This window comes from Oncorhynchus tshawytscha, linkage group LG23 (assembly GCF_018296145.1).
Source record: "Oncorhynchus tshawytscha isolate Ot180627B linkage group LG23, Otsh_v2.0, whole genome shotgun sequence".
Taxonomy (NCBI): domain Eukaryota; kingdom Metazoa; phylum Chordata; class Actinopteri; order Salmoniformes; family Salmonidae; genus Oncorhynchus; species Oncorhynchus tshawytscha.
In genome coordinates this window covers 15,947,421-15,960,008 of record NC_056451.1, presented here as the reverse complement: position 1 = coordinate 15,960,008, position 12,588 = coordinate 15,947,421, and the positions used below count along the sequence as shown (strand labels likewise).

Below are 12,588 nucleotides of genomic sequence, written 5' to 3'. Positions count from 1 at the left end.
TCAGTGCAGTTAGTGCCATGTATTTTGGTGCAGTGTAGAGCTGCCGCCTTATGCCTATTTATTCATTTATATATATATATATTGAAGCATTACACAGTATAATGACAGACATGAGTTTGGATGAATTGCAATGCATGCTGGTTATCTTTATCCTTGTGTGTTTAGATGGTTACATCATCTCTATACTGTATAAAATAATTGTTTTATTTATTTGCACACAAGAAACTACAAAACAATATGATAAAGGTTTAAAAGGCAAAGGAAAAGAACATGTGCAGGAGGGGTTAAAAACCCAGAGATGCTTGTAGAGCACCTCCCCTTTTTTATATTTATAAAAAAAGATCACTGCATCAAGTTTTTATAATAATGAACCAATCACGATACGGAAAGTCCTTGGTGTCAGATTTGAATGGTATATCACAACACGGACCACTGTGACCCTGCCAACCAATAAACAACCGTTGTATATCTGGAGACAGACTTGCTTATGTAATCTCACTGAAAGACAGAAAGTCATTGCCATTCAAGTTGCCTTTGTTATGTTCGTTGTCACCTATCCCAGTGCAAAACAGCAATGTTGTTCAAAGTCTTGTCTATTCTATTTCCCTTTGAATCACCATGATGACCGGACTGCCTTTTCTGGGAGAAAACAAAACAACATAATTAATTTCTCTAAGTTGCCACAATCCGGCCAAACTGCAAATGACGATTTCGCTCTAAGATATCTGATTATAAAACTAAACTTAGCATTATGCCTATCCCTAACCTTATGCCTAACCTCTGTCCATCCTTCAGGAAGAGGATGAAGTCCCGAGCCCCCCCTCCGCCCCTGGCCCCCGAGCCCGCCCCCAGGAGAATCTTCCGTAACGCAGTGCCTGACGGGGGAGGCTCAGCGCAGGGCAGTATGGGCAGCATGGTGATGGACACCAAGGAGAACATGATGAGGACCAGCGTAGACCTCCACATCACTCTGCCTCAAGGCTACCAGACCAGCAGCACAGTGGACGGCAGGTGACAGGCAACACCACACACTCGTCACATATGCATATGCACACGTACACATTAACCCTTCGACCCTCAATTCACAGACTCTTATGTATGTGGATGTGGCCTTTGGTATCTGATCGGAGAGGCCTTTTAAAGGTTCCCTCAGTTTCCCAGAATCTCTCTCTGTGTGTGTGTGTGTGTGTGTGTGTGTGTGTGTGTGTGTGTGTGTGTGTGTGTGTGTGTGTGTGTGTGTGTGTGTGTGTGTGTGTGTGTGTGTGTGTGTGTGTGTGTGTGTGTGTGTGTGTGTTGTGAGAAGCTGACCTGCCAGAGCCTCTCTGGCCTTAATGAGGGTCTCTCTCTTTCTCTGCTGGAGCAGTGAGTGAATCAGACTAGGCCATCCAGGACTCATGCAGAAAACAAGACAAGGGCTTCTGTTAATGAGTGGCATGTGAGAGTTTCTAACAGTATTTTTTTGGTGAACCAATATAGGACAGTGATCCCAGGTCTGTCTGTGAAGTCTTGCCAACTGCTCTGGACAGAGAACTGATCTGGGATCAGGCTCGTACAGTGGTCGTCATCTCTCTCACTTGGGCCCGTCTTTTCCATTGGCTTTTACTCTAAGTGATGCTCTTTGCCAAGTAATTTGGGTAACACTTCATTTGGATAGTCCATCTTTAGACTATCAGTAACATTTCAACTAGTTACTAAACAAAATTCTAATTCGAACAGAAAGCTTATTACTTTCAAATTTGTTGTACAAATTAGTTTACGTCACTTAGTGAGCATTTCTTCTTTGTAAAGATAATCCATCCACATGACAGGTGTGGCATATTTAAATTGAACCATTATTTAACTAGGCAAGTCAGTTAAGAACAAATTCTTATTTTCAATGACAGCCTAGGAACAGTGGGGTTAACTGCCTGTTCAGGGACGTAACGACAGATTTATACCTTGTCAGCTCGGGGGTTTGAACTTGCAACCTTCCGGTTACTAGTCCAACACTCTAACCACTAGGCTACCCTGCTGCCCCATATGAAGTAGCTGATGCTGGGGACAATAAAAGGCCACTCTAAAATTTGCAGGTTTATCACACAACACAATGCCATAGATGGCTCCAAGTTTTGAGGGAGCGAGCGTGTAATTGGCATACTGACTGCAGGAATGTCCACTAGAGCTGTTGCCAAGGGAATTGAATGTTAATTTCTCTAACATAAGGCACCTCCAATGTCGTTTTAGAGAATTTGACAGTTCAACCAACCAGCCTCAAAACAGCAGACCACATGTAACCACACCAGTCCATGACCTCCACATCCGGCTTCTTTGGGATGGTCTTGAGATCACCGGCGGGATTGTCTTGATCTTGAGGCACATTGTCATGCCATTCATCCGCTGCCATCACCTCATGTTTCAGCATGATAATGCACGGCCCCATGTCGCAAGGATCGGTACATAATTCTTGGAAGCTGAAAATGTCCCAGTTCTTCCACGGCCTGCATACTCACCAGATATGTCACCCATTGTTTGGGATGCTCTGGATCGACTAGAATGACAGCGTTCCCGCCAATATCCAGCAACTTCGCACAGCCGTTGAAGAGGAGTGGGACAATATTCCACAGGTCAAAATCAACAGCCTGATCAACTCTTTGCGAAGGAAATGTGTCGCGTTGCATGAGGCAAATGGTGGTCATACCAGATCCTGACTGGTTTTCTGATCCACATCCATTTCCTTATATGAACTGTAACTCTGTAAAATCTTTTAAATTGTTGCATTTGTTGCATGCTAGCTTGTTAGCTTGCTTGTTGCATGCTAGCTAGATACGTTATTCTAAGAAGAAAGTTGTAGTATAAATTAATACATTGTTATTTTCAAACGAACCATAACTCTCCATCCTACAGCTAATGTGTAATGCATTATGATGCAGTTGTAAGACTTGTGATGAGCAACCTTTGCCCTGGTATTTGTGTTGGTTGTTCAGAGCAGCCCTTTAGCAGTTTTGTCATATGAGCTGTCTTCTCCCAGCAGGCAGTAGAAAGCATCCTTGAGTTTCTCTCAGTCCTGGGTTGACAGTTACCCTTTGACACCTTGTCAGTTGACGTTCTGCATTCCATGACATGGGACTTCATATGACGCTCAAAAACAACATTGTATCAGGATTGATTAAGATATTCTACATTCTCAAGTGAAGGATTTAGGACACTGGCCAGTCAGGCTAGTAGACTACAATTTTTACTAGCCCAGGTTACATTATTCTAGCCAAATCTGTGCCATTTGAAATCCAAAATGCCACTTGCCTGACTGGCTAGTTTGGCACATTTTCTACTAGCCCTATTTGCAAAGTACTAGCCTCAGGCTAGCTTAATTTCCTTACCTGCATACATATATTATAAGTAGACCAGATGGGTATTTTATTGTCAATTGACTAAGGCTAGATTTCCTATCTGTAATTAATTTAACTTTCTAATTCATTTAACACGTCACTGAGTTCAGATCATTAAATCAGCCTTTTATGTACCAATTTGCAGGCTTATCTAATGCTGTAAGCCGAGCGGCATGAGTGTAATTACAGGTATTCCTATTGGAGCTAAAGGAGGTAACCCTATCTGTCAGTCAGGTCACATCCCAACCGATACCCTATTCCCTATATAGTGCACTACTTTTGACCAGAGCCCATAACGGTCTTGTCAAAAGTAGTGGTCCTTGGTCAAAGAAGTGCGCTAACTAGAGAATAGGGACTTACCTTGGTCTATTCTGTTCCGCTACTCTCTACTCTACTCTGACGAGCCTGTGACTCTACTTCTACCTGGCTTCCTGTCTGTGACTCAGCCTGGCTTCCTGTGCTGCTTTCACCTCTCTGTGCAGCAAGGCGCTCATGGACCTGTTGGTGGATCTGTGCAGCCGGTACCACCTGAACCCAGCCTATCACACCCTGGAGCTGCTGTCCAGCGAGGGCCTGTCCCTAGCCTTCAAACCCAACAGCCTGCTGGGGTCCCTGGACGTTGTTGCCATAAGCATCAGGGAGAAAGTGTTGCAGGACAAAGTGGTGCGGAAACCTCCGCCTAAAGTGCCAGAGGTGAGTACCTACTGATCCTGACCCTGATATAGAGAGATCTATGTGTGTTTGTTTGTCTGTTCTACTGATTGAGGATATGTAGCTGCAATGTGACTGTTAATAAGAAATGAGCTGTGTTTATTGTAACTTGAGGATTCATAGTTATCCTCTGTTTAGCCTTCCAAGAATGCACATGTATGTTGCACTTCATGAAGTTATTGGAAATGAGTTGTAGTGCACGGGTGGGTATTGTTGACTGTTTTTGGGATACAATGAATAAGATGTTTTCAGCATTCATTGAACCTAACCTTTGACACCTGGGAAATGTGATGTATGATTCTCTATGTAACCGTGCGATCGCCCTTCTTTACCTTTTGACACTAAATCGTTGCAGCAGGAAAGACCACAAAAACCAAAAAGGGCTCATGCTAAGGTAGGCAGCAGGTGTTGTAGAGCCAGTCTCTAAACCAGTGGGATTATTACCGGCTCTCGGTGGCTGATTGAGTGTCTTCTCTCTCTGTCTCCAGTGTCTCCTAGTCTCCTCCTACTTACCTAGCATGTGAATTTTTCATGAGTGCCTTACCTTTAGTTACCATGCATTATTTCTACTCTACTATCAGGCCTCACTGGCCCTGGTGGCCCTGCTCCCCCTATCTCCCTTTGACCTCCCTTTGGCTGATGGCCATAGTCTGGCACTATTTCACTCTGAGTCATCGACATTGTGGGTAACATTTTACTTAAAGCCAACCGGAATAATGCATTATGATGTGGTTGTAGTGGATTTTATGATTTGTAATAAGCATGTACAGTATAAACCCCTTTTTTAAATAATTTGCTTCAGTAAATATTAGCAAAGAGCCACACACAAAAACAGTTGTGCTTGTGATTGTTACACACCCTTGACTGGTAAGTGTTTGACATGATGTTTTCAGAAGGAGAGTCTTGAAGTCTGTACATCGTGTACTGGTGTGTGACCGTCATGGCCTCCATGATAACAGTATCTTTTGTTGTTTGTCCCAAATGGCACCCTACTTTTTATGTAGTGCACTACTTTTGACCAGATCCCTATGGGACCTTGTTAAAAATAATGCACTATATAGTGTGCCATTTGGGATGCAACCTGTGTTCTTCATAACAACCACCTCAACCCTCTTAGTGCTGCTGGCTCTGTTGTTGTGATCCCTCTCTATAGGTACACCAAACACCCTGGGACTGACCAGGCAGTGGCTGCCCACACACAGGCCCTCTCTGTCAGGCCTCGACTTGGCTCCGAGCCTCAGTTACCTTAGAGTGCTAGTCTTGAATGACCCCCAGTCTCACCCCCCCTCCTCCCCTAGGCCTGTCAACAAATGTCTACGTTCTAAGGGAAAAGCTGAAAGTAAAGCATAACCTCTTTTTAAGTGAGGTGGAGTGAAGTTTTTGGTTAATCATGGTTTATCCAATGATTCTGACACAAACTTTTTTTTGTCTCTCTCAATATTTTCCACCCTAGTTTTTCCCATTGAATGTGTACTGCTGAGATCTTTACTATCAAGTCCCATTTAATTACTGAACTTAGACATGGGTTCAAATTGAACGTTTTATTTCAAATACTTTGAGCATTTGATTGAGCCTGCCTGAAGTGCCAGATCGGCATGATTGCAGGCAAGCTCAAGGTCAAACAAACACTATTTGAACCTAGGAGGTTCTCTAATACTCTTTAATACTGTATCCATCCATTGGCACTAAAGTCACTCTGTCTTCCCTGTAAAGAAAACAGTGCGTCTGGTGGTGAACTACCACAGGAGCCAGAAGGCGGTGGTGAGGGTGAGTCCCCTGGTGCCCCTGGGGAGCTTGGTCCCAGCCATCTGTGAGAAGTGTGACTTTGACCCGGCCCATGTCCTGCTGCTGAAGGACAATGTCAGCAACCATGAGCTGGAGCTAGACAAGTGTCTGAGCGAGCTAGGAATCAGAGAGCTGTACGTACTGGACCAGACTCTCGGTAAATAAACCACCTTATACCCCCATCTCCCTCCACCTCTTCCTATAGAATGGTAGCATATTTCTTGCCAATTCCTATGGTCATCCTACGGTACGACAATGATTATAGGAGTTGACAAGACGGCACAAACAGATCTGGGAGCAGGCTATTCCATGTCCTCACATGATATCTGCAGTGTTAACCTGGTCCCAGATCAAATCAAGTTTGAAATGGATGTAACCAAAAGGAGTTGACATTGTAGCACAAATAGATCTGAGATCAGGCTAACTGTACCAACCTATCTCTGTTAACAAACTATTACTGTTCCTCTTATTCTTCTCAACCTGTTTAATCGTATATTTAATTTAACTCTCCGTTTTCTGTCACGCTTTTACACCCTGACTGCATCTATAATCAGCACTTACACGTGAGATTGTTTTCAATCAAAGTACCATGCATTTCTTTCTTACTGCAGCTAGCTACATCTGCGCCTGTAATGTTTACATGGGGTGTAATTCAGTCTGGGCTAGTTCATCTTATCAGGGTGGCTCTGCAGAATAAATAAGTGAGCTTGTGTTTACATATTTGGTTAAATGAGCTTCGATAAGCACATGCCCTCCAGTATGTGTACTCTGCCCCCTATGACTCTGCCCTTAGAGAGGCAATATAGACGGTTAGTCATTAGAACACTGCCTACAAAGCCTAGTGAGATGTACTGATGCTTGAGTTAAACTAGAGGCACTTGTCAAATACCATAGTCAGTGTTGTTAGTAGTTTCACTGTTTCTGCCATTTCTGTAGGCAGGGGTGGGAGGGGTGGGGGATTGCATAGCCAATGACATAGGAAATTATGTATAGTTTTGCTAAAGAGAGAATCTTGTGTAGTTAAGGATAGTCTGCATTGCAACAAGGACCCTTAATGTTGTTGAAATCCTGTGATTGTTTCTAGTTCGTCAACCTAAAATGTCTTCTGCACCTGCTCTAAATTACTCAGGTATTACTGTCTGAATGCTGCTTATTGTTCCCATCCACAATGCTCTACTGACATTACCTGTAGCTTAACAGTCACTTGTACAGTCACATTAACCCCACTTTGCCGTTCCTTTTCTCCTCATGGGACAATCTTGCGTGTTTTGTTTGCTTATTTGACATATCTTAGATCCAATATAAGATACAGTCAATATTATTTCCCTTTCCTTCTGGCTTACAGTGTGTTATGACTGTTTGTTAGATTTATTTTCAGAGGTTGAAGAATAGATGCATTGTCATATTGGAAAAGTTGAGTTGTAGTGCCATCTACTGTTGAAACTGCCTGGTTGTAGATAGAGGCTTGAGAGTGTGTGTTTATGGGGAATCATTTTTGTTGTATGCTTGAGTTAAACTTTTAATAACTGCCATGACTTGCATAATGTAGCATAGTTCTAGCTGTGGTTTATTTCATCCCATTGGTTAATGAATTAACTGCATGAATGAAAGCCTATATTTTTAGCTCAGTGAGCCAACCCTTTCATTTCGGAGTGAACTGAAACCTAGTGTCTGTCCATTCATTGTTAGAATACTTCCGTTCCAACACCTCAAGTGTCGGGGGGGCCGAGAACAAAGGCCTGCTCGGATTCTTAAAGTTCAACAGAAGGAAATCAAAGGTAAGACGGCACAGTTCGCTTGTGTTCCAACAGAGTGACATTAATCCCATTGGCTTGGCTAACTAAGCACCATAATACCATCTAGAACATAGAGTGTGTGTCTGCAGCTGACTTCAAACTGTTGACTTACTACTAATGTATGTTCAAATGCAGGAAAAAGAAGATTTTTTTTTTCTGTCTTAAATCTTCTACTTAAATAGCTACTGTTATTCTTGAGCTCAACATATATATGATGGCTTTCCATAAAAATAATGAGTCTTGTAGATTTTGCTGTCCCCGTGGAAAAGTTTTTTTTAACCCTAGCACTGTAGGAGTACTGCTATCATCTGTCAAATAACTGAAATAACTACATGTCATGCTTCTATTGTAGTTGCATTCTGATGTCATGCATGTTAGATGTACATTCCATTTCAGACTGAAGAACAGTCACCTACTATGGACATGGATGGTCTTGATTATAATATTACTCAAAATACTGAAAAACACTACAATGTAAGTACTACTAACCCCACTGAAATGTCTGGGTGTGTTACTTGATATCTTGCATTATATTTTCTTTCAATACTCAAATCTCATTCAATAAGTGCAATCTCATTAATTTAGCAGAAAATAAATAATGCTCTTGAGTACTATTCTATTGTAGATTTTCCAAAACCCACCACCTTGTAACAGATAGCGTTTTATGCCCCACAAAAATTAGAGCACATGAGCTCAACTTTGGTTTTCTTTTCACTAGCGTTGCAACATTCCCATAACTATCCCAAAATTCCCAGTTTTTCCAGAAATCTTGGTTGTACAATTCAAAGAATCAGGAGGGAATAAGCAGGAAATCCAGAACTCTCCAACAAGGATTTATGGAAAACCTAGGAATTTTGGGAAAGCCACCATTATTTTGCAACCCTACTTTTCAGCCTGTGCCTCCTCTCGGTTACAGATGATTGTCTGTTGTTCTGCTCATTTACCAGTAGAGGGCAGACTTGACAAGCTTATCCCACATCTTCTGATTCCCCTCAGTCAATTACAGTACCTTGACGGATTTAAAGTTTCTGTAGCAAGTCAACCTGAAGTAAATTAAAGCCTTGAATGATTTCTTATTATTTGATCAGCTTTACTCAGTGACATATATAATGTATTTAATAGTAAGTTTGTAAAACCATAGTAGTTACAGCAGTAGGGCCGGTTTCCTGGAAATATTTTCTACTCCATCGTGGAGTTCTTTGAATGTGGTGTGCATGTGTGCTAAAACATTATTATATTAGAGCAAACATTGAACAGGCTACCTGTTTGGAAGGTAATTTAATCAGTTTTATACAATTATAGTGGAATCTATTACCGGCATCCATCTGGGATACACCTCAAATCAATATGGGTATTTTATTGGATTTCCCATAAGAACTTGGTGGATCTCTCTTGCTCATTTGAGTCAAGCCCCAGGGGGAGCGCGCGCACACACACACACACACACCCTGTAATCTTAGCGATTATGTTACATCATCATACTATACCTGGCAACATTTACTCTATCTGGATACCACTAATGGCCAAACTGATGGGAAGATATGTTGAGGACTGTTCATAACACAGACTGGAATAGAACAGGACATTGGACAAACTGATGGGAAGATATGTTGAGGACTGTGTACATGGTGTATGATCTAAAGGAATGAAAATGATATTGCTTTGCTTGTGAGACACAGTTCTAGAGATGCTAAGGCATGCCAGAAATGATCCTGTCTGTTTTCCCAGAGTTATTTTTTGTTGTACAGCATAAAACTATATCAGATCACATTTTGTCTTTGGAGAGGACAATAAGGGCGTGTTGCTGCCTCTAAATCATCATAGATGGCCATGTTCGGTTCCATCTGTCTCTAGTCTTGGCAGTGAGCACTCCACTTAAAATGCATTTCCACCTTGGATATGCATGAGTGATAGGCATTGTGGTTAGCTCTGATTGCCTCCAGCATGTAATTACAGATGTTCAGGTGAACTTTTCCCAAACTTTAATAACAAAGAAAGGCCCAATAGCGTTTTTGGCTCTGGTCTGTAACTGATTTAAGATTACATAACGTATGCTACGAATTCATGGCAATTCCCTGCATGGAACATTCCGTTCCAACAGCTGAGTACAACAACAGCACGGATCCCAATTGAAAGTTACCATAGTCTCTCCCTAAATTTGGAATGTGTGTTTGTGTTGGTCTTTCATAATTGAACATGCAGTGGATGTACTGAGGGACTCTCAGAGAGCTGGGATATTAACAGTTTAGCCTCACTCCTCCCTCAAATACACAGGCATTGAGCATGTTGCTCTACCAAGGAGAAGAGGTAACATGGAGATCCTACTACTACAAAGGGAGGCTTTTCTGGATATCCTATCTAAAAACATTGATCCCTAGTGGCCTGAATATTGACTTTGATCTCAGACCTTTCTTATGAAAATTCTTATAAATTGATATATTCTTTCTACAGCTTATCAGCGTAGACCTAATATGTTCCCCCTGTTGACGATGCATACTATGCATTAAGGTTGAACCAAAAAATTACATGTAACAAATACAAATTAAATAGGAAACAATTAAATATGTGAAATTGAATTAAACAATCATGTATGTTGATGCTAACATTATGTGCAATATTCAATTATGTTGGCATATGATAACAATAGCCAAATATATTTCATATGCCTTAACTATATTGTTTTTTTAACAGTTTCACTCAATTCATTCTAATTAACTTATTCATTATGACACACCTCTCACTATTGTCATTGGTTGCACTACTTGCACTATTTGTCAACATAACCGGGTTCAAGTATTTACCCTGAAGAAGGCACAGTGATGCTGAAACGTTGGTGAATTACTGGGAGTTTATGTATGGAGTGTGCGACTCTCTTTATTTTGATAGTTTATTCGCCGTTAGTCAGCACCTCCACACAAAACATTTTTTCTGGGTGTGCGCCAGCTCATATTTTTTTATTGGTCTTTCATAATTGAACATGCAGTGGATATACTGAGGGACTCTCAGTGAGCTGGAATATTAACAGTTTAGCCACTCTCACTTTCATTTGAGAAGGTCGCCATGAACACATTAGCGCAGTGTGAAAAGTTCATCTGGGGAGGAGAGGGTTGGCCGCTGGCCAAGAATCACTCCCCAGTCCCTGCTGAAGGCTGTCTGATGTCTAAAAATGCATTTCAGGTTTTATCTCTGCCCTTTCTCTCTTGTGGCATGGGATCAATCGGCAGAAGATTGAGGCTTTGGATTTACTGTAATATTTGCATATACGTACTGTACATGTAAAAAAGAAACGTCCTCTCACTGTCAACTGCGTTTATTTTCAGCAAACTTAACATGTGTAAATATTTGTATGAACATAAGATTCAACAACTGAGACATAAACTGAACAAGTTCCACAGACATGTGACTCACAGAAATGGAATAATGTGTCCCTGAACAAAGGGGGGTTTCAAAATAAAAAGTAACAGTCAGTATCTGGTGTGGCCACCAGCTGCATTAAGTACTGCAGTGCATCTCCTCCTCATGGACTGCACCAGATTTGCCAGTTCTTGCCATGAGATCTTACCCCACTCTTCCACCAAGGCATCTGCAAGTTCCAGGACATTTCTGGGGTGAATGGCCCTAGCCCTCACCCTTCGATCTAACAGGTCCCAGAGGTGCTCAATGGGATTGAGATCCGGGCTCTTCGCTGGCCATGGCAGAACACTGAGATTCCTGTCTTGCAGGAAATCACGCACAGAACGAGCAGTATGACTGGTGGCATTGTCATGCTGGAGGGTCATGTCAGGATGAAACTGAGTACCACATGAGGAGGATGTCTTCCCTGTAATGCACAGTGTTGAGATTGCCTGCAATGACAAGCTCAGTCCGATGATGCTGTGACACACCGCCCCAGACCATGACGGACCCTCCACCTTCAAATCGATCCCGCTCCAGAGTACAGGCCTCGGTGTAACGCTCATTCCTTCGACGATAAATGCGAATCTGACCATCACACCTGGTGAGACAAAACCGTGACTTGTCAGTGAAGAGCACTTTTTGCCAGTCCTGTCTGGTCCAGCTAAGGTGGATTTGTGCCCATAGCCGACATTATTGCCAGTGATGTCTGGTCAGGACCTGCCTCAACAGGTCTACAAGCCCTCAGTCCAGCCTCTCTCAGCCTATTGCGGACAGTCTGAGCACTGATGGAGAGATTGTGTTTCTGGTGTAACTCGGGCAATTGTTGTTGCCATCCTGTACCTGTCCCGCAGGTGTGATGTACCGATCCTATGCATGTGTTGTTACACGTGGTCTGCCACTGAGAGGACGATCAGCTGTCCGTCCTGTCTCCCTGTAGCGCTGTCTTAGGCGTCTCACAGTACGGACATTGCAATTTATTGCCCTGGCCACATCTGCAGCCCTCATGCATCCTTGCAGCATGCCTAAGGCACGTTCACGCAGATGACCAGGAACCCTGGGCTTCTTTCTTTTGGTGTTTTTTAGAGTCAGTAGAAAGGCCTCTTTAGTGTCCTAAGTTTTCATAGCTGTGACCTTAATTGCTTACCGTGTGTAAGCTGTTAGTGACTTTAACGACCATTCCACAGGTGCATGTACATTCATTGTTTATGATTCATTGAACAAGCATGGGAAACTGTGTTTAAACCCTTCACAATGAAGATCTGAAAAAAGGATGTTTCTTTTTTTACTGAATTTATATGTACAGTAGCCTATATACAGTGGGGCAAAAGTATTTAGTCAGCCACCAATTGTGCAAGTTCTCCCACTTAAAAGGCTGAGAGAGGCCTGTAATTCTCATCATAGGTACACGTCAACTATGACAGACAAAATGAGAAAAAAAATCCAGAAAATCACATTGTAGGATTTTTAATTCATTTATTTGCAAATTATGGTGGAAAGTAAGTATTTGGTCAATAACAAAAGTTTCTCAATACTTT

The 12,588-nt window shown here is 42.2% G+C and overlaps 1 protein-coding gene across 6 annotated transcripts in view; it reads left to right on the top strand.

Moving 5' to 3' along the window:
• LOC112222810 (protein cordon-bleu) overlaps positions 1-12,588 on the top strand; it is a 60,082-nt gene that overhangs the window by 15,127 nt on the left and 32,367 nt on the right. For 3 of the 6 annotated variants that reach the window (XM_024385595.2, XM_024385600.2, XM_042304718.1), the window contains exons 3-8: positions 796-1,011; positions 3,848-4,058; positions 5,790-6,018; positions 6,946-6,990; positions 7,551-7,639; positions 8,054-8,131. In XM_024385595.2, coding sequence (XP_024241363.1) covers positions 796-1,011; positions 3,848-4,058; positions 5,790-6,018; positions 6,946-6,990; positions 7,551-7,639; positions 8,054-8,131 — 868 coding nt within the window. The remainder of the gene's footprint in view (positions 1-795; positions 1,012-3,847; positions 4,059-5,789; positions 6,019-6,945; positions 6,991-7,550; positions 7,640-8,053; positions 8,132-12,588) is intronic. The other 3 variants (XM_024385596.2, XM_024385598.2, XM_024385599.2) reach the window with 3 other exon arrangements.